Here is a 21,718-nt window from a genome sequence, read left to right as displayed (position 1 = left end):
AAGCATCTAGCTTCTTCCTTATAATCCAGCTATAAGAAGTGGAAGACTGCAATTATATTGCCTCCCACCCCAAGCTAAACAAGCCTAGCTCTTCTTTCATGAACTCTGTCCCTCACCATCTTAGTGGTGACCCTCTGCTGGAATCACTTCAGTTTGCCAGTAGCTCTGGTACTTCAGTGCCCAAAGTTTGGTGCAGTATTCCAGAGACGATCTGATGAGTACCAAGTAGAGGGGTCAGTTCTCTTGACTTGTTTCTTGTGCTTTTGCTAGTGCAGTCCAGTATGCAGGAGCATGTTCCTGACTTAACATTAAAGTTCTTGTCCCCCACCTCTTTTTCTGCAGAGGTGTTAGATAGCACGTGAGTCCTCAGTGGGTACTGGTACAGGGGGTTCATCTATCCCAGGTATAGCACTTGGCCTTTGAATTCTGTGAGGTTTCTGTCAGTCCATTTTTCAAGCTTGTAACGATCCCTGTGAATGGTGTAGCCCCGTCCTCCAGCATATCAACTGATGCTTCCCCCCCATCATCGATTGTGTTAAATTGTATTGGCCCTTGTCGACCCTTCATAAATTGCACACTTAACTTGGGCTCTGAACTGCTAACTGCCAACCTTTGAGCCTAATGGTCCAGCCACACACCTTGTAATCTGACTAACTAGTTTGTATCTCCCCGGTTGGGCTATGAGGACAGTAGAGGAGACTGTGTCAAAAGCCTTGCTAAAGTTGGAGTGGAGAACATCTGCTGCACTCCCTGCATTTGCAAAACCAGGCATTTCCTCATAGAAGTCAGTCAGATTGGAAAAGCAGGTTTTGCCCGTGATAAAACTCTGCTGGCTGTTCGTGAGGACCTTGTTGTTCTTCCATGTGCCTAGAAATGGCTTCCACAGGAATTTGCTCCATAATTTTCCCACAGGAGTGGAAATCCACAGGAGTTTCCACAGGCACAGGAGTGAGATTGGCTAGCTGTAATTCCCCAGATCCTCTCTTTTGCGGGTTTGGGTTTTTCGGGGTTTTTTGTTTGTTTGTTTTTTTTTCCTTTGGAAATTGATCTAAAATTTGTCTTGCCCTACCCCATCATTGGGCATCTCTACCAGTTGCAGTGACCTCTCAAGAAACAATAATGTGGCCTCGTTGTGTCATTGGCCGCCTTCTCTCATCTTTGGCTACACCCTGTAGAGTTTGTAGGATTTTTATATGTCAAGTTCACTTAAGTAGTCCCCAACTCAGTTCTTCTCTACCATGGGTAGTACCTATGTGCCCAGCAACAAAGGTGATGGGAGGCAGATGTTGGATGCCTGAGAGTAAAGACGGAGGCAAGAAAAGCATTGAGTACCTCAGCATTTTCCATGTCCATCAAAAACTTCCCCACCCTGTGTTTTCCTTGGTTGTTTTGATGAAGCTTTTCATGTTCCCCTTCACTTCCAGAACTGTAGGCTTATTTATTTTGCCTTATTCACTGCTGAAGTTAAGTATGTTTACCAAAAATCCCAAACAAACAAGGTGGTTTTTAGGGTCACAGTGTGTTTTGACTGGAGAGTTAGAGAGACTACAAGTATTTAAGGAAATGATTTCTTGGTTGCCACTATCAGAATAATTGAAACCAACCATAAACTTCAACTAAGAAGGTAGCAACGTTCAGCTGATTTACCAGCGAATGCTATGCTGTACAGAATTAGATCCTTCTGATCTAGAAATAGCACAACCATAGGCTGGTTGTGTCTCCAGACATTGGTATGAGTATGTAGATTTTAGAATACTTTGAATATATATCTTGTAGAAATTATGTTTCTTTCTGTCTGCAGAAATTAATTTCGGAACTTCAGAAATTGTTTTCTACAAAAAATGAGACTTACGTGTTAAAGTTATGGCCGCTGTTTGTCAAATTACTTGGAAAGGTAAGCAGAAAAGCAGTGAGTTTTACAATCGGATCTTTAGGGAAGGAATTTTTGACAACGTAAATATCTTAATTCTGAACTTCTTTATCTTCAGACTCTGCATCGTAGTGGCAGTTTTATCAACTCATTGCTGCAGCTGGAGGAACTTGGATTTCGTAGTGGCTCACCAGTGGTAAAGAAAATAGCCTTCATTGCATGGAAGAGTCTAATAGATAACTTTGCTCTAAATCCAGGTAGATTAAAAAAAGTTAACCTGAATTGTTTTGACTACTCTCACTTTATGTAACTGAAGAGAATATTCTGTCTAATAGTGGTCAACACTATGGTGCATACCACTGGATATAGACATAGTATATCTGTGGTAATACACAGTGGTGTGTATAGTGGTATATACTGTGTATATACGTAAGTAAAATTCAAGTTGGTGGTTTGGGTTTTTTTGAAGGAAAAGTGACAGTTTGATCAGTAGTTCTATCTTAATATTCCTGCTAGGAGAAATGAATAGAATAAAATTAACAAACCTTTGTTTTGTAATGCTTTAATTGATCCAAACAGCAATGAAGTAGATGATAAACCATTCTGTAGATCTTATTTCAGACTGTGGATTAATTGGAGAAGAGCAATGCTTCAGGATTCTGGAGGTGTTAAAAAAAGTTGTTTTAAAGGTATAACTGAGACCTGAACAAGTCTTTTGAGTCAAGCCTGTGTCAAAACGCACAATATTTATTTTCTACCTTGATCATGCTTCTCCTTACTGTGTGTCCTGAAGAGAAAGCTGAATGTGGACATTTCTTAGTTTAGCTGAATTTAACTTAAATTGTCATTTTAATTTGTTTCTTATCTGGTCGTTTCTTCTGATCATTGTTTCCCATAAATTACTTAACAAAGGATTTGATTGTATCAGAAGATAAAATCCCTGGCACAATTGGCGTTCGTTGTGCATGTTCCAGCACAGCTAATAAGGATTGTGTACTGCAAAAGCAGCCTCTGTCAGCAGTTCCTTATGAATTGTGGGTGGGCAGGTTCCGATGCTGCTGAGCTGGCTAGAAGTCTTTCTCTTCTTCGAACACTTGCATAGGCTTGAGCAAACTTCTGTCCAGACATGCTATGCTACTTCTACTTCAGTGGTAAACGATCCTTTGCGGCCTCAGAATACTGTATTTAAGATCATTCATTCTCATCCAGTGGTAATGGATGTAGATGTTAAGAGTTTGGTTTTTCTTTTACTGTGGCAGATAGGAGACTCTAACATAGCAAGCAAGAGTGAATTTCCTTCTGTTTATGTTGGTATTCAGTAGATTTCATTTCAGTCTTGGTATCGGAAAGAAATACTTGCTGTTTCCAGGGTCGTTCTAGACAACAATTAGAGCAGTAAAAGTCTGAAAGGTTGATGCATTTACTATGTATTTTAGTTTTGCAAATTATCATTAATTGAATTTTAAGCTAAAATATATTAGGAAAAAACCTAATGGTTTAAAAATTTTCCTTTTTTTGTTGTTCTGTGATGTAATTATTTAATAGTGTTCCTTAAAAATATGCTTTTTTGGTCTTCAAGATATATTGTGCAGTGCTAAAAGGCTGAAATTGCTAATGCAGCCACTGAGCTCGATCCATGTGAGAACAGAGGCTTTGGCACTGACGAAACTGGAGGTCTGGTGGTATTTACTCATGAGGCTGGGACCTCAGCTACCTGCCAACTTTGAACAGGTAACACCGCTGAAAATAGTCGTAGCATAATCACTTAGCCTGTGTTGAGTGTGTGAAGCGAAGTCCCCTCTCTGTTACCACACCTTATTCTGTACCTGCTTTGTCCTTCTCTCGTTTATTATTAAAATAAAGCTGTTTTAAGGAACCAAATGTGACTTGTGTATTTGTGTGCTGTGCATGTGTGTGTGTTACATATAGCAGGAGCGCTTGGGACTATAGGTGCAATCTTTTTAAAGTTCCAAAAGAATTGAGAGCATATCTGCATGTCATGTGAGCATCTCAGTGAAAATCTCCAGTGAGTGCAAAGCAACAGTAGACGTAAGCACGTTGCATAAGGACTGTGTTGTCCTTTCACTGTACAAGTGTATGCTTTGGCAAGTCTGCCATAGGAAAACATTCTGAAAAGAGCACAAAATATTTAAAGATGCATAGAGAGAAGAATGATCCAGGTGTTTCATTACTACTCGCATTATAACTGGAATGAACATAATGTTTCTATTAGGCTTCTGAATGTTGTTAAATTAAACTTCAGGACTAAAGAAAACATATAGCTTTTTGGATATGGTACAGTTGGATCATTCTGACATGAGTTGTTTAATCTAGTCATCTCTAATTCATGTATCAGTATGCATATTTTATACAGCATCTTAAAAGTATTGTTATAAGTACCCAGAAACTCTGAAACGCTGATGCTGTGAACAACAGTACAGTCTATGTGCTATTTGAAACATATGGTTCTTTGTGGCTTACGGCTTGTATGTGTCATGCTTATTTTCACTGAGGTTTGATATCTTTGCAGGTTTGTGTGCCATTAATCCAAAGTACTTTAAGTCTGGATTCTTCCGCTGCATTGCAAGGAACTCCCTCACGTGCACCAGCCAACCAAAGTTTAGCCTTGGCAACTCCTGCACAGAAATCAGGTATTAAAGCACAAGCCTGTTTCCAACTGTATTCTAGATGCAGCGAGTAATCTGTTCTATTTAACATCTTTCTGCGTTTTTATTTGCAATGTATTATTATTGAAAACAGTAATTTATCCGCATGTTTGTTGGAGAGCTCAGAGGTAGTGATTTACATTGGTTAAAAGTAGGCTGTTGTAGTCGGTATTTCAAGTATACAAAATTCTGCTAATCAAATCATGTTGAGGACCAGTTTTAACGTCCTGAATTGTGTTCTCTTTTGCAAGGGAGCTTTGGTTTGAAACTTAGTTTTTCATTGATTCATATATGTGCTATTTATATATGCCACTCTCATTACTGTAGCATTTTTAGTTTCTGACTGAATAGCAACCCAGTGATCATAGTACATCAATGATTTTGGTACTTTAAGTACATGTGAAATCACACCTACTTGAGCTTGGCATCTGAATGCCTGAGACAAGGAACTGCCTCTTTTTCATCTCTGTGTGGAAAGCCTAGCGTTCACAGCTTGTGTAATTCTAGACTGCTGTAGTTAGAAGGCTCAGATATGTTGTGGAAGTGTCCTAGATGTGTAGAGCTTCCTTTGTTCCCTTTTAAAAAAACCCAAAGTTAATCTTAGTTCTGTGAGATCATAACTGAGGTTGGTCAAAATGCTTTGCACGTGAGACCTCTTAAACTTGGGTTCTGTGTAAAAGCTTCTAATGGAAACTCTTTTGTAGCAGAAAAGTTACTGTATAACTAGTATATTGTGTAGGATGTAACTTGATCTATAACCACAACTTCCATGGAGACTTTTGTTGCCGAAATAAAGTTTGGCGTCCGAGACTTTGCAATCTGTGGAAGATATTTATATTTTCAGAATACAGGGTTATAACTGTGATGTTAAACCCTACTTAATAGTGTGGGCGAGATATCTGGCTGTTAAAGGTCCCTTTTAGCCACCGCTGTTCTAAGATTTGTTCTTTTCATGTTAACATTGGGATTTTGGTCTACTGTATCTTTCCTTTCACTTGATTGCAGGTGAAGTATGAGACGATGTAATTTTTCTCCCCTCACTTAGGTCCTTACGCATTTGCAAATCCAGTCACGCCAAGGATGAACTTGAATTCTAGTACAGCAGGAGTCGTGGTGATTCCTTCCATTCAGCTTTTGGGAATTGAAATGCTGCTTCACTTCTTGATGGGACCAGAAGTTTTAGATTTTGCTAAGCAAAACAAACTTGTACTTAGTTTAGGTATGTGGCTTATTTTCTTTTTAAGTACTTTTGCGTAATCTGAAATGGCCAATTTTGTTGGATTTTAAGATGTCTGTTAGCATGAAATGTTTTAAATGTTTAAAACTGTTAGTTGTCATCTTTAGGATTAGAAGTTGTTTTTATGTTAAATGCTGTAAGTACACATATATACTTGCTTATTTTTAAGGCTTATCTTACCAGTAGACTGCAAAATAACAGATTTACAGAACATGTTTTTTTGTTCTCCTAGAGCCTCTCCAGTACCCACTGATCAGTAGCCCTTCTTTTTTTTGTAAGCATGCCAGCACACTTATAAATGCAGTTCAGGATGGCTTTATCGCAATTGGAAAAGAAGTTCCTGGTAAGAATTTAGTGGTGAAATTTGATTTATTTTCTGGAAAATAAAGTGGGGGAGGGAAACCGAAGAAAAAATGACCACTTTCTGTAATATTCCAGTGTTGAGATTAAATAGAACCAGTCTGACTTGGTTTGAAAGCTTACGTTAGTTTTGGCTTGCATCCAAGTCTGTTGTTTAACACAGTTTGTATTTTAACTGCTGTTTTGTTTAATATTTTTATATTTTTATTACAAACTGAATAAAAATATTATGCTTTCTTGTAGATTGTATGCTGAATGTTATATGGAAGGACATAAATGGATATGTAAAAACAGCTATTGAATCAGGTAAAAAGTGTTTTTTCGTTTTTTGTTTGTTTGTCATTGCTGACCAGCTGGGGGGAGGGGGGGGTTAAGACTAGACCTTAATCAGTGTTTGCTTCATTGCTGGTAAAACTTGGCTTTAGGCATCATCAGTGGTTGTTTTTGAAGCAGCAACCGAAAGAGTTGTCAAGCGCTGGAACAGGCTGCCCAGGGAAGTGGTGGAGCCACCACTTGTGACTAAAAGACGTGTAGCTGTGGTGCTTAGGGACATGGTTAGTGGTGGACTTGGCAGTGCTAGGTTAACGGTTGGACTTGATGATTTTAAGGATCTTTTCCAACCTAAACGATTCTATGATTCTGTTTTTCATGACGCCTACGTCTTTGTGTGACAAATACAAGATCATATGGATCTGATCCAGTGAGGCTTATTAGGGAAGGCACAGCAGCATACGACTGCAGGTGTATGGCATGTAGCAGTAAGACAAAAGCACTTTAACTGCCTTTCTTGCTGAAGAAATCTTTCCATTTCCAAAAAAAATAACCCCACCCCAATTCTTTGGTATTGAGAAATCAAGACATGCAGTGTATTACTCAAATTAGTGTAAACTCTTTGTTATGTGACTATGGCTACCTTTTTTTCTTTTAATTAAGTTTTATTTCATAGTAAAGTATAGTGTCTTCACAGATATATAGAAGTAAGTTGCTTCCTATTTTAAAAAAAGTTTTCATTACTCTGTAAAGGCTTTGAAAGTCCAGAATATTCTTAGTAATGAAATATTCTGTATTGAAAGATCTAACTGAAAAGCATAAGAGAAATGAAGTGCATTGCTTGGATGAATGCAAAATTTCACAACTTTTTTTAGCATGTCAAAGTTAAGGTTGTTAATGATACGAAGGTGTTTCCATTTTACTAGTAGAACTTGGGGGGGGGGTTATTTAAACTTTTCAGTTTCAGCTACGCTGCTCTTCAGAGTAGACTTGGTGTCCAAATCTATTAAGTATTTGGTATATGTTTATAAATATACACGGAAATTTTTTGATCTTGCAGTATATTATATTAAAGTTTTAAATGATGGTCAGAGTGACCGTTACTTTGTCCTGCTCTAACTGTAAATATGCTTTATTCTAGGAAATAAGAAAGAAAAGCAAGGGTCGGAAATACTGACTATGTTGCTCCAGGCCTTAAAAAACACTGTTCGATCAAATTCCCTTCCTGTGCAGAAAATACTGGTAAGTTGGGTTGCTTTGTCTATTTTGTAAATCTAATTTCTTTTTGATGGTCTAGATTGTGATTGGTAGCAACCTTTGGCATCTAAGTTATCAGAATGGTCTCTTTAAGAGAGACAGCTTTTTTTTGGTGTAAACTGTAAGTTATGCAGTTCTCATCAGATGGCATAGTGTTGCTTAAGGGTTTCTTTCTTTAAAAGCAGTTTTCAGGTTTATCAGCAATGTTCACAGAACTGGGTATGTGGTTCTCCTGCCAGAATCTTCTGCTTCAAAAGACAGTTACTTTCATGATGGATTTTTTCTTTTTACTAAGGGGAAGCAATTGTTACAATTTTGTTTTTATTTGTGGTGTTACTTAAAATATTTGAGCCCTTAGGAGAAAAATATTTACGTATGTTTTCTTCTTTTCGCCTGTGTAGTCCCTCATCGATATTACTGTTAAGGAATTGCCTCCAAAAGTATTGGGATCACCAGCTTATCAGGTTGCTGATATGGATCTTTTAAATGTAAGTCTGACTTCATTCCAGAATTTTGTCTTTATTTTACGCTGAAATGTATTGGGATGTTATATTGGCACAAACGGACAGAGCACTTCGCAAGTCGTTAGATCCAGATCTTTCAGGAAACCATATTATTCTGTGTTCCAGAATGCAGACTGTTTCCAGCCTTCACTTCTGATGAGTAATTTAACCGCCTATAGCTAAAAAGGGCTATGCTGAAAGTGCTGTAATAATGAAAGAGGATTTCTCATGTTCAGGTCATGATTTAAAATACAGGTTGCAGATAGTTCGCAAGGAGACTGCGTAGTCACACTCTGTAGGACTACTTACATAGTGAAAACTGATGTGAGGGGGAAATGTTCTGAAGTCAACAGAGTGAAGCACTTGGGTAGAAAGTGTTATTCTTCAGGAAAAATTAAATGATAGAACCATAGAATGGCTTGGGTTGGAAGGGACCTTGAAGATCATCTAGTCTAACCCCCTGTTGTGGGCAAGGACACCTTCCACCAGACCAGGTTGCTCAAAGCCCCATCCAGCCTGGCCTTGGACACTTCCAGGGATGGGGCATCCACAGCTTCTCTGGGCAACCTGTTCCCAGTGCCTCACCACCCTCAGAGTGAAGAATTTCTTCCTTAGATCTAATCTAAATCTCCCCTCTTCCAGTTTAAAGCAGTACCCCTTGTCCTATCAGTTACATGCTCTTGTAAATGCACAGAAGCAGAGAAGAGAATATCATGCTAGACAGCATTATTTCAGAAAAAGTTCAGAAGTCATAGTGAACTAAAGCCTGAACTTAGTGGCCATAGTCTGCTGCAGAAAAAGTGGTGGTATTCATTAGCAGTGAGAACTACTCTGTTCTACTTTGGTCCTAACGAGCCCTAACTGGAGTGCGGTACTGTTCTGTGTACTAAATTGGAAGGGAGAAAGAGATTATGGCAATCGAGAGAACCACAAAAAATAACCTGTGAGAAAAGGCTGAAATGACACTTGTGTGGGGGGGTGGGTTTTTTTTGTTTGGGGTGGAGCAGGCTGAGTAGGAGCATGCTACCAGTTAGATTTATTAAAAATTTAAAAGGTTGTTTAGAGACTTAAAATTGGATGATGATCAGCTCTTCTCCTACATCCACCTGTAGCTAGGGGGCAACTTGTTCATTTTGCGGCAGTGGAGACAGAGCTTTCTAGCCTATGAAAGTAGCTAAACATTTCCGTTGTTAGCCAGGGAGTGCATAGAATTCATTTGGAGGCTTTTAAAAGCAGACAGATATCTGAGAGAAGACCAAAGCGTAGCAGAGTAAGCAAATACTTCAACTCAACTGAGTAGTGTAAAATTTTGTCTACCAGAATTGGCTTAAGAGCTCAACTCTCGAAATTCCTCCCAGCTTTTTTCCTGGGTGTTTTGTTTACATTTGGAGGCTTTTTCTGAGTTAGGTACAAGAGTCAGAACATTATTAAGGTGTTTGAAGCTTTAATTGGCAGGTATTAAATGCATTTTGTTAAATGCTTTAATGTTAGCAAACCTGAAATATTTGTGATCGATTTTAACAGAGGTTGTCCAAAAGGTATCTTGCTGAAACCTTGAAATAAGCAAATCTCAGGTTGCTCCATCATGTTCCAGGTATCATCATACACCCTGATTGTGTTATGTACACCTACCTTATTGTGTTGCCTGTAATGTTAAGGCAGTAATAATTAAGTACTATAAAACTCGCAGCCTTTTATACAGAAGTTTTTTGCTTCAACTATAGTATAATTGGTATTCCACTGAAGCACCGGGGTCTAGCAGAAGTTGAGCTTTCCAGCTTTACCTCTCACTTTTATTCTGAAGTGTTAGAATTGACAATTTTTGACAACTTCTAATAATTGCAAATTTCTGGCTTGGAGTTAAATACACTATATAGATACACATGTGAGGCAGCCGTTTCATTTGATCGATGTACATGTTGTTCTGACCTCTTAAATTTCTCTTCCAAGGGAACACCAGCTTTGTTCTTAATTCAGCTGCCTTTCCATAATAACCTCTTGGAATGCTGTGTAACAGATGAGAGGTATGTGGTGGTTTATAACAAGCTTCCCGTAGTTTAAGACTTTATAGAAACTTTTTTCAGCTGAAGTTGGGAAAAACATGTTAGCTATTTAACTTTCTTCCCTAGATTCTTTGTAATTCTAGCAACGCTCGTGGGTTATGTTTTGTCTGGGCCTACATCTCCGCTGGCTTTCAGTGAGTCTGTGATCTGCATTATTAATCAGAGTGCAAAGCAAGTGGAAAATAAGGAGCATCTCTGGAGAATGTGGAATATTGTTGTTAATCCGCTAACCGAATGGATTAATCAGGTATAGTGTCTTTTTTCTTCCCCATTTCCCACCTCCCAAGAAAAACCACAGGAAAACTTTGTGCTGATTTTTTATCTTAAAGTATTTTTTAGGAATTACACGTCTTGAAGGGATGGTAAAATGACATAAGCCTTGGTAGTGCTTGTGGAACTGGAGTGTGTGCAGCATTTTTTTTTTTAAGTACCTAACCAGAGTATGAGCATTTGCAGTGAAGTAGGATGAAGGACAGCAGTGGAGTAGTCATCCAAAGTGTGGCTTAAAGTGATTCCAGTCAATAAGAATGATCGTTCTTAGGTACAGTGCCCAGTATAGTGTTGGGAATGGCTTTCTCCCTTTTTAGGATTATAAACATGTTTATAGATGTGCTTCAAGCCTTCGCTCCTCAGCATAGTCTTGCTGCTACAAAGGGTGGAAACTTGCCCTTCAGGACCTCGTAACTTTTACATGCAGAGAGGCTTGTTTGCTTTACATGAAAATATAATAAATACTGAGTTGTGATGTTTAGGATGTAATTAGAACAGTGTTTCTTACTAATGTTAGACTTCTTGACTGGAAGCCCTCATGAAAGCCATATAAAGTGTAATATTCAACAGGTTCTGCAGGTTACTTGCTAGTCGTACATTGCCTGAGATGTAGGAGTTGTCAAACTAATCCTCAGGTAGTTGTCATACCTAAAAATCTTAGGTTTTATGAAGAAAGTTTTAGGTGCTTTAAGTAGGTTGCTGTCATCACTTATTGCAACTGAAATAAGTAAAAAAATACATAAGACATTTTCTAATTGATCGTTTTGATTCTTGGAATTAAGTTATTTTGGAATTAAGAAACGGTGCTCTTTATCTCTCTAAATCGCAGGATCAGCTTGAACTCTTGAAAGACCGAGAATAGCTAATTTCAAAATGCCACTGGCAATTTAGCTTGCAGATTTTATGTCCCAAATAAATGTATTTAGAACAGCCTTTTTGTCATCTAAATTTTGCAGCTTCCTTAACCAGAAAATTGTTTTCTCATTGCAGACTAACGAAGTGAATCAGGGTGATGCACTGGAACACAACTTCAATGCTGTTTATAGTGCATTGTTGCTACCAGTATCACATATCTTCCCCGTTCAGGAATTTCCACAGGTAACAGCAAGTGTATAATGTCCATTAGAAACCATGCGGGGTTTATAAAAACTATAAAGTACTATCTGATAATCTCAGAGTAGAGTTAATTACCAGTGTGTATCTACGTTGCACCACTGCTCCAGGGTTGGAATTCTTGCGTTACATAGGTTTTGACAGAAGAAGAAAACTTAAAGCAAGTTTTTATCTCTATGCACAGACATTGATATTTATAAACTTTTTCTTTCTGTTGTTAAAGCCAACTATGAAATCCTTGTTGCGCACTTGGTCAGACCTGTATAGAGCATTTGCTCGCTGTGCTGCTTTAGTTGCAACAGCAGAAGAAAACCTATGCTGTGAAGAACTTTGTGCCAAAATAATATCTGGGCTAGAAGGTGAAACTCCAGTAGTGAGTATAAACCAGTGATATTGAACTATATAAATACTTTAGCAGATATATTTTAAATTAGATGTAAGAACCTATTGTAAACTCTAATGTAGTACTTTCTATGACTTAAAGTGTTTTGGGTGAGACTTAGATAAAGCCGTAACCAAATTTTTTTTACTAACAGGAGCTGGAGTTAATCTAGAAATGGATTGAAAAAAAAGAGTAAAAATAATTATAAGCTTAAATATAAAATAGGAGTTAAGCAGTCTTTGGATTTGTTTTCTAACTATTTAAGTAATACTGGTTTAGTAAAAATAAAGGGTAAATATGATTGGGCCAGTTGAAGTGTGCGTGTATATATATAAAGTAACTACAGGTTGAATTAACAAATACCACAGACCCAGGCATTTTGATTAGGAGGGAGGGGAGAGTAGCACTGTAGTGTTCAGAGGGCATAACTTGCTCTGTTCCTGGTACCATCAACCTTGTACGCTAAAATTTAAAGACTTGACTTCAGAGTTTTATGAGAGAGAGAGGTTTTGAAAGAGGAAGCCTTTACATTATCTGTCTTGCCTGTTTGCAAGCCCACGTCATATGGGGAGGTAGAGTGTCTGTAGGTGTCAGTGAACGGTAGCTTTGAAGCACAAAAGATTTTATGTTCCGAAGTTGACTCTCTTTTGAAAACATACCATGGAAAGAATAAATAAGAAACAGATGAGAGAAAAATGGAATTTGAAAACATGGAATTTGGGCGTTTACATCATTATAACTTCCTTTGGATGCTGCTGCATCCTAATGATAAACTTCAGTTTTCAAAAATTAATAATTATTAAGCAAGCCAAACTTAAACAATTTAGAGCTTCAGTTTATAAGTTACATTGAAACTAAACTGTTTTTTTGGCCCACAATATCAATGTACCTTCTTTTAAAAGCAAGGGGTTTTTTTTTATTTGGAAGAATTTGTGATTAACTGGGGGGCGGGGGGGGAGCTTGACCCATCTTTTTGTATGTACTAGAAATCAATCGTGCTTCCTGAATGTTAATGACAGCCTTCTTGTTATGCCTGCAGTGACTTTTCTGAAAACCAGGCTTTGTACAGTAACTGAACTTAGGCACACACTGGCATTTGGTAACATGTTTTGCTAGACAGCTCATACCTTGAGCCTCAATACTTTTGATGCATCTTAAATCTAACACCTTCTTACAGCTGTCTGTTGCTGTTTTGCCTCTTTAAATTTTATATGTGCTTATGTCTTACTTGTATAGAATGGGAAAACTTCAGCTTGTGTAAATGTGTGTATTTTAAAATGTAATCTTATTTGAGTCTTACCTGATAATGCAGACAAATTTCATCCACTTGTAAATTTAAAAGCTGTTTGTATTGCTGTCCTGAATGGCCGACGCTTTTTTTTTCTGTCAGTTGCTCTTTTGGGCTTTGCTGATGACTTCTGTTTCCTCCTCAGATGTTTTCAATGATGGATGGTCTCACCCATATTTTATCAGTTATGGTTGACTGCATCAACTTTGCACCATATGGTACTAAATATCAGCCAAAAAACAGATGTAAGAAAATACTTGAATATCGGGATTTTCTGTGTCTTTCTTCCAGAGTTGGTTTAAAATTGGAGTTGTTGTAGATGCAGAAGTGGTGACATCGAAGCACTGAAGGGGTTGGCAAACAAAATAATAAAAAGGAACTCAAAATACCATCCAATGTGCATATTTGAGTATCGGATCTTTTCTCTTTGTGGAGCGGTTGAGTAGTTACTGCATAGCCTGACAAAATACATCTGAAATTGATGTGAACGTTGAGGCCACTTTACTTTTCAGTTCGCTGTAAAACACTGCTTGTTTCTGAAGTTGTAGGTGATGTTTTGGCTATGAGTTTATTTTTGCATGTGAAATCTGCTGCTTTTGCTTTGTTCAGACATAATCTGAAGCAACTAAGCTTGATCATAATCCACAGTCTAGTTATAATACCTGCCTAAAACTGATGATAAACTGTTAACGTAACATTTGAAAGTCTACTGCTCCTGAAGCTGCTTTGCATAAAATAGCCAAGAGGAGGTTTAACAGAACACAAAAGGTCATTGGATGTGAAATGCTCTTTGTTCTGTTTCCTACGCTGAGGAAATTACTTAGAAAATGAAGTTTTTTGTAATTTCTCTGTCCCATATGAATTTGTTAAAAAGTAGTAAGACATTGTGTTGGACTGCTGAAGGAATTAAATGCTTTAATTGGAAATGTTGATGAGGAAAAACATGATGGAAACTTCACTTACAAATAAATAAATGAACTAATAAAACTTGATATTTCCCCTTCCCTCCTCCTCGCCTGTTCCAGAATTTATGCATATCAGCTAGTATCTCTAGAGCGGTTGCTGTTCTTCTGGAAGTAGGCATTAAAGATACTTAAAAGCATAGTTGTTCGTGTGACCAACCATACATACAAATAAGAGGAATAGGAATCACATCTGTAGCAGTATGATAAAATTATGCATTAAAAACGTATGTCCTTTCTTAGGTCCGGTTTAAACTATTTGTATGTAGATATAGTTTGGGAATCAAAGTTTTGTTTCTCAAAGTTCAGATGTGTTTTGTTGTAATGCATGTTGGTTACATAGGGAAAAAATTAACTTCTTTTTTTTATGTTAGCTCCACAGACACCTACAGATTGGTCTAAGAAGAAAAAGGAGCCCCTTGGAAAGCTTGCCTCTCTATTTAAACTCCTGGTGATGTTACTAAACTCTTTCCATGTGTTCAGTTCCAAAGAAATCTGTTCAGAAACGTTGGTCTCTGTTGGTCCTTCAATTATTGCTATTCTTCACAACATCATCAGCCACGTTTCATTGCCTTCAGTGATTGGGACTATGTTTGCAATTTTTTCAAAACCCCTGGCAGTGTTTTATGAAAAAACAAAGTGAGTATTTTAAGAATGGTTGGAAAACTGGATTCATTGTATTGCTGCATATTGGTGAAATTGTGTGTGGTCTGTAGCAAGCAGTGTATTTAAATATAGCTCGGGGGTTTTCAAAGCTTTGGCACTAATGCGCTAAGAATTTCCAACTTCTGCCAAGTCTCTCACCTTTGCGAGCACCGTGCATTTTACTAGGGTCAGCCTAGCTAGTAGGTACCAGTTTTGTAGTGCACTCAGATGCTGCAGAAGGAATGGGTCTGTAAGGTAGTTGCTGAGAACTTGCTGTTTTCTACAATTGCTGCACGTGAACCAGAGTGCCCGGACTGGGCAGGTGGGGTGTACCCTGGGGTGGGGTGTACCCAGGGTGGTGGCTGGTGGGAACCACCGCATGGCAGGCATGTTACTGGAGGGCCTGCGGCGCAGCCCTGCCCTCCAGTGACCTTCGGTGGGATTCAGAAAAGCACACGTGTGAGTAGCTGCCTCTGATGTAATGCTTTTCTTTAGAAATAAAACCAAACCTATGTAGTCATACGTGAAAGGAAACCTGTAGGGCTTCTGAAAGGTTGGTATTTACAATTGCTGTCTCTCTAGAGCAAATGTCTTGTCACCTCGGCAAGACTAAAGTGCTTAGTTTCCACCTGCTGTTTGTTTTCACTGCAGTGAAGATACTTATTAACAGTAATTTGTTTTCTAGTGGGCAGGAACTGCGTACATTTTTGTAGGGAACAGAGAAATTATAAGAAGTTGAAGTGCGCTAAAATCCTGTCAGTTTTTAAGCAGAGGGAAGTATTGAGAAATACTTGTTTGTTGCTACATGCTTTTTTCCGTCATGTGGCTTTGCTTTTTCATTTTTAAATTGTTGTAGGCTTCTCTTCCCAGGATGTGATGGAATTATTAGGGGCTTGGTGGGAGGGGGCTGGCAGAGGCTTGTCCCCGATTTGTTGATGGTACAAGAGATGTACACTTTGCTCAGGATAAGGAGAAGAAATGGAGTGCAGCTTTGAGTGTTTGGGGAGGAGGGAGGATAGGATAGGATGCTGCCAGTCAGCCCTTCAGTGTTTTCTTGAAGCTTTTACTGAAACTTGAAGCAAGACTGCTCCCACTAATCTAAAATTCATTGGGAGTCCCTGTGTCGGAGGCAAGAATCCACTTGTTCCTGTGCAAGGTTGAGTTGAACACCACCTCTCTCCATCTCCCATCTCATCTGCCTTTGTTTGAGCATTGTCTTTCTCAGAATTATTTATTAAAAGGGAGAAGTGAGCGTTGGATTTATCTTTTCGAAGGAAGGCATGTGCAAGCAAATACAAGTTTGGGAACCTCTTCAGGTTGGAGGTCACAGGCTTGTAAAATGAATTATTAAATTATAAAATAAAACAGTTTTCTCATGTTTTTTAGGATGGTGTACCTAGGGATGTATTTACATGAAATTACTCAGTTTAGGTGGTACTTCAGCTTTTTAATGCAGATACTTACGGGGCCTGGGAAATCTGTTTGGGGAGAGGGCTAAGAGCGACACAAAGAAGGCAGTTAGAAGTTACTTCATAAGAAAACCTTTAATTTTAAGTTTGTACTAATTACTGCTGATCTTTCCATTAGTTTCTCTCAAAGTTAGCGTATAAGTATCACTGGGGTTAAAGGATAGGCTTACGGGAAACTTTACATCAGGAAATTTTTTAGTGGGAGGCTTGTTTTGCAACATTATTTCATCAGGTTGTATACTAAAGCTAGTGTGCAGTGCTTGAGTGCATTATGTGTTTAATTCTTATGCTTGGGATAAATGAGTTGGCAAAATATAACTTTTTTGTTTGTTTTGGCAGGCTTGCTGATGTATCTAAAGTATACAGTAATCTTAACAACAAGGTAAATTTGCTAGAGAAATAGCTGGGGTTGGGGAAAATGTGTGCGTGCCACTGGAGTTTTGCTGTTCATCCTGTATTCTAACAAAAAAAAAAAGAAAAATAATGAAGGTAGAGATTTAATTTTTAAACGATTTATTTTTTACTAAAAAGGTAGCTGAGGGGAGGACACTAAGCTTAGCTGCTAGACTTTTCATGTGGTGTGGTGTTTAAACTTGTTTATTCAGGCCATACTATTCTATGGGATAATGTTTTAAACTTAAATAGTGAATACGTGCAGTATTTGAATTAAATAAAAACCGTGTTGTTTCTCCTCTCCCTCAGCTTGAAAAACTCCTGGCCGAGATTATCCTGTGTTTACAGTCTCACTGCACTGGCTCTTACGATAGTGAACTGCTGGAGCAGCTTTCTCCCTTGCTCTGTGCGGTATTTCAGCATAAGAGCAAACAGATCCGCAACCAGTGTGCCCACTTCTGGAATGTGACATTTGCTAAGACTACGTCATTAACGTATCCTGAAGAGTTAAAGTAAGATACGCACATTTTTGTATTTATATATTTAGCATGGCCAGCAGGAGCAGGGCAGTGATCGTCCCCTGTACTGGGCACTGGTGAGGCCGCACCTCGAATGCTGTGTTCAGTGTTGGGCCCCTCACTCCCAGAGAGACATGGAGGGGCTGGAGCGTGTCCAGAGAAGGGCAACGGAGCTGGGGAAGGGTCTGGAGCACAAGGCTGATGGGGAGCGGCTGAGGGACCTGGGGTTGTTCAGCCTGGAGAAAAGGAGGCTGAGGGGAGACCTCCTCGCTCTCTACAACTGCCTGACAGGAGGCTGTAGAGAGGTGGGGTCGGTCTCTTCTCCCAGGTAACAAGGGATAGGACGAGAGGAAATGGCCTCAAGTTGCACTGGGGGAGGTTTAGACTGGATATTAGGAAATTTTACTTCCCTGAAAGGGTTGTCCAGCACTGGAACAGGCTGCCCAGGGAAGGGGTTGAGTCGCCATCCCTGGAGGTATCTAAAAGCCGTTTGGGTGAGGTGCTTGGGGACATGGTGTAGTGGTGGGCTTGGTAGTGTTAGGTTTACGGTTGGACTCGATGATCTTAAAGGTCTTTTCCAACCTATACGATTCTGTGATTTTTAAAGGAAGAGATGTCAGGTTCTGTACAAATGAATTGGTGGTGTTCTGGTTACCACTTATATTCTGCTTTTTGTGCAAGCTGGGATATCTGCTGGTCTTGTTGTGTACCCTCCCCCAAAGTTTAAAATTCTTTTTTGTTGAGCAGATCTGTGTTAAACCAAGCCAAAAAGAAAATTCCACTCTTGCTGCCTGGTTTTGAAAGCGTTGAGATAGCCGAAGAATACAGTGGCCCATTTTCTGATGCAGTAAGTGTTTTGTTGACCCCAGCGGGTGCTTCATTGTGTGTAACTTGTGTATAACATAGTGCTTCACGTGTGTAACTTCATGGGAATTGTTCAGAAGGTAGCGGCAAGGTCAGTTTTGATTTTTACTGTGACTGGCCTGCGCTTCCTTCATCTTTGGAATGATAAACTATGCTGGGTAAGCACTGTCAAAAGGCTGAGCTGGTTCTTCACAGTTTATGCATTTTAAATTTGGGGCTCTACTAGCTCGTGTGAAATAATTAATTTTTTAAGTTGTCCTCTACGTAATTTAGAGGAAAATGGGAGTGTGGGACAGTTTAGTTGTAGAAATTAATATATCTCAGAATGGGCTTGTGAGCTTGGAGTTTCTTCATACAATGCATTCAGTGTATTTTTATTTGAATAGATGGAAAATTCGCAGCTGGATGCAAAGATAAGTGGAATGGAAGTAAAGTTGGGTCAAAAACGAGACTCTATATTGGCACAGACGAATGAACTAAAAAACGAAGTAAAAGACAAGTCCAGTAATGTGCAAGTAACATCTGCAAAGGTAAGGTGTTTCCAGATAGGTGCGGTAGAATCAAATCTATTATATTCTGCAGCAGAACATCTAGTGTGTTGCTGTAAATTCTCTAAAAATTAACGCATTTTGTGATGCTGCAATAGTTTCTTTCAAATGTACACCGTATAGCACACTGTAATTAAATTTGCCTGTTAAAATTTTCTGAGTTTACAGATTGCTGAGTTTTAAGGAGGGATCAGGGAAGGCTGCTTGGTGGATGGGGGAGTGGCAACCAGATACAAAACTCACACCTCGGTCTGGTTGCAGGTTGTGACGCATTCAGGTGTTGAGGTGGATCTCTGTTTTGGTCGACCTGTGCTGCGTGCTCCGATCTGTCACTTGCGCTAGGGAGAGAAGGGTGGTGTATTCCTAAGGAATCGCTGATTTAGTAAACGGCAGTAAATACTCCTCCTCATGAGTATTGAGGTACCTTTGCCTGTGACAGGCTTTGAACCTCAAGACACTAAAGGATGTGCAGAACCTTACTGAAGGGCAGGGAGGAGGGGCTGCAGAATCTCCCCTAGGCGGTAGTGCTGGGGGAAAGAACCAGTCATGAAGAAACTCGGCACCTACGGAGGGATTTGTGGCGATTAATACGCTGAAAGAACTGCGGTTATTTGAGAACTGTTCCATTTAGGATGGCTGTACCTGAACTATGAAAACACTTTCAATTCCTTTATTTTGTTTCTAATCCAGGTGGGTTTTTTTCCTTTCTGTAGTTGAAACTAGAATTTTCATCTTCGAAGACCAAAAGTGAGAGACTTTTGGAAGAGGAGGAATCTGTTGATTTTGTCTTCATTCCTCCCGAAACAAAACCAAGAATATTGACGGAACATCAAAAAGAAGTGCTTAGGTCAAAGAGGTCTGTAATTTATTCTGTTTTAAACTTGATGTGAAATGTCATCACATTGAGTATGTACATTGACATAACTTCAATTCCTGTATCTCAGACTACTATAGGTAATTAAGTCTTACTCTTTCGTACAAGTTATAAAGCTTAAAGCTAACAAAGTTCCTTGCTTTACTATTTTAAAGCAACCAAATTATTCTCTGATCTGCATTTCCTGTTTGGATTAACTATCTTCTCTGTTACCTGTTTGGAGTTTGGTAATTTGGAGTTTACATTTTTACTTCATGACTCGCACTTGCAGTGTGAAATGGAAGATGTCATTTTTCTTAAATCATTGAAATGAAAGAGGTTTGGTTTTTTTATCTGATCTGAAGGAAAGACTTCCAAATTTGAAGAGAAGTCTTACGTCAGCAGTGTATCAGAAATTAGGATATTCACAAGACTCATCTTAATTGCAAGGGAATCTTTAGAATTATCCTCTTTTAATGCGAGAAAACAATACTAGAGTGTTTTCTGTACGCAGGCAGCAAAAACGCAGTGTAAGCAAAATTTGTGTACAGTGATGCTTGACATGAACTCAGTTGGATTATATTGTTAGCGTGTGGTGATGAATTCTTTGCGGAGTGGGATCCCAGTCACAGCTTTTTTCCCCAAAAGCATGTTTCAAATTAAAAAAGACTTCATGCAACTGAAAACAGTGGTCTTGAAATAAGGAGATAAATCATCAGTTGGAGCGTGAGGTTGCAGCAGCCAGTTGCAATATTGTGTGTTTTCTGCCCAGAACAGGGAGTGGAGTGTGCAGTCACGCAGTCTCCTGATACTCCGTAGCCGCTGCCCTGCTTTGGTGCAGCAGTCCCTGCCTGGATGCGTGTTGCAGTTTGAGTAGTCTTGAGAGTTTGGAAGTTCAGTCCACTTCATACAAGTATCTGCTCGCTTGCAATTAATGCATTACACTACCCTCTCCTTCTTGTATTTTTTTAAAAAAAGAATCTGACTTACCATTTCTGGGTTTGTTTCAGAGTTGGTATTCCTGCTATGTACAACAATTTGGACACATCGCAAGATACTACCTTGTTTTCACAGTATACTCAAAGCCAGGAAGATTCTTTGTAAGTAAAGGTGGCCAGTATGTACATTAAAGGTGTCCCCTTTTCTGCTACGCTTCTAATTTAAGTAACTTCTATTTTAGGGAAAAATCATCTTTAATAGAAAATGCAAAAGAAGATACTAAAAACAAGCCTCAGGTAATTTCTTATTGTCTAAGGGTAATTAAGAGATCAGAATTATAACCATACCAGTGATGTTTTCTTCATATTAGTAGCTCTGGTAATTAATGGCAAAACTCCTTGATTACTGCTTATGATACCGTTTTAAGTTTGACTTGGAAACTCTTCAAGCAAAAAAAATGTACCCCCAAATGTATTAGTTCACAGGAATAATTTCCTTAACCTGCAAGACTCTTGAGAATATACTTTTCTTGGGCTTCCTCTGTTTTTTCCACGTCCGAATAATACGGACACAGGCTCCGTGACTACGGAATACACTGACAGCTGCTGTGGTTTGTATTTCGCTCTCATCGCCAGGCTGGAGTTCCATACCGTTGCCGTGTTTTGTGCTGTGTTCTGCTTTGTCTTTTCCACCAGAAAGGGCCAATCATTAAGCATTTTTACTTGATTTCTAAATGGGAGGATTTATACAATTAGTTTTAGTGTGGATGTGTTTAAGTTTTGTTACACAGCTGCAGGTATTAGAGGGACTTATGGATCGGTCGTGTATATGCTACCACTGACTAATATTTTATTGGGGTTAAAGTAGCCAAAAGCTGTAGCCCTGACTTCCTGTGACTCGCTATGGCGCTGCTCTAAGAATTGTTTAATTGGCTTGCTTCACATTAGGAATCTTACCACTGATTTCTCTTCCATAACACTTTTTTTTCCCTAGCAGATGCATTTGGTATGCATCATCCTTTTGTGGAACTATTTTTACTTTTAAAAGTGACATGGTTTTTTTAATGTTGCTTTCTATATTACTCTAGTGGGTCATGCTCTTGAACAGCTTAGCCATGTTGCCACATTCCAAACTGTTGTTGGATGAAGCTGTAAGGGCTTGAGGGGGATTAAATAGTAGGGGGGGGGGGGGCAGAATTGTAAATCATAACTATAGATCTCTTCACTTTTGGAGAGGAGTTGGCTAAAC

The 21,718-nt window shown here is 38.9% G+C and overlaps 1 protein-coding gene across 2 annotated transcripts in view; it reads left to right on the top strand.

The window, feature by feature from the left end:
- The window catches only part of RIF1 (replication timing regulatory factor 1), a 37,247-nt gene that overhangs the window by 7,855 nt on the left and 7,674 nt on the right, over positions 1-21,718 (top strand). For both annotated transcript variants that reach the window (XM_072874056.1, XM_072874054.1), the window contains exons 7-28: positions 1,802-1,894; positions 1,989-2,127; positions 3,450-3,601; positions 4,401-4,521; positions 5,582-5,755; positions 6,006-6,116; positions 6,377-6,439; positions 7,545-7,645; positions 8,062-8,148; positions 10,114-10,187; positions 10,293-10,473; positions 11,487-11,594; positions 11,833-11,982; positions 13,425-13,524; positions 14,616-14,880; positions 16,695-16,737; positions 17,058-17,260; positions 18,014-18,113; positions 18,517-18,660; positions 19,392-19,534; positions 20,542-20,631; positions 20,712-20,766. In XM_072874056.1, coding sequence (XP_072730157.1) covers positions 1,802-1,894; positions 1,989-2,127; positions 3,450-3,601; positions 4,401-4,521; positions 5,582-5,755; positions 6,006-6,116; positions 6,377-6,439; positions 7,545-7,645; positions 8,062-8,148; positions 10,114-10,187; positions 10,293-10,473; positions 11,487-11,594; positions 11,833-11,982; positions 13,425-13,524; positions 14,616-14,880; positions 16,695-16,737; positions 17,058-17,260; positions 18,014-18,113; positions 18,517-18,660; positions 19,392-19,534; positions 20,542-20,631; positions 20,712-20,766 — 2,697 coding nt within the window. The remainder of the gene's footprint in view (positions 1-1,801; positions 1,895-1,988; positions 2,128-3,449; positions 3,602-4,400; positions 4,522-5,581; positions 5,756-6,005; positions 6,117-6,376; positions 6,440-7,544; positions 7,646-8,061; positions 8,149-10,113; positions 10,188-10,292; positions 10,474-11,486; positions 11,595-11,832; positions 11,983-13,424; positions 13,525-14,615; positions 14,881-16,694; positions 16,738-17,057; positions 17,261-18,013; positions 18,114-18,516; positions 18,661-19,391; positions 19,535-20,541; positions 20,632-20,711; positions 20,767-21,718) is intronic.

This window comes from Ciconia boyciana, chromosome 10, assembly GCF_034638445.1.
Source record: "Ciconia boyciana chromosome 10, ASM3463844v1, whole genome shotgun sequence".
Lineage (NCBI taxonomy): Eukaryota > Metazoa > Chordata > Aves > Ciconiiformes > Ciconiidae > Ciconia > Ciconia boyciana.
Note: the sequence above shows the minus strand (reverse complement) of the source record. Positions and strands in the feature narration are given on the sequence as shown.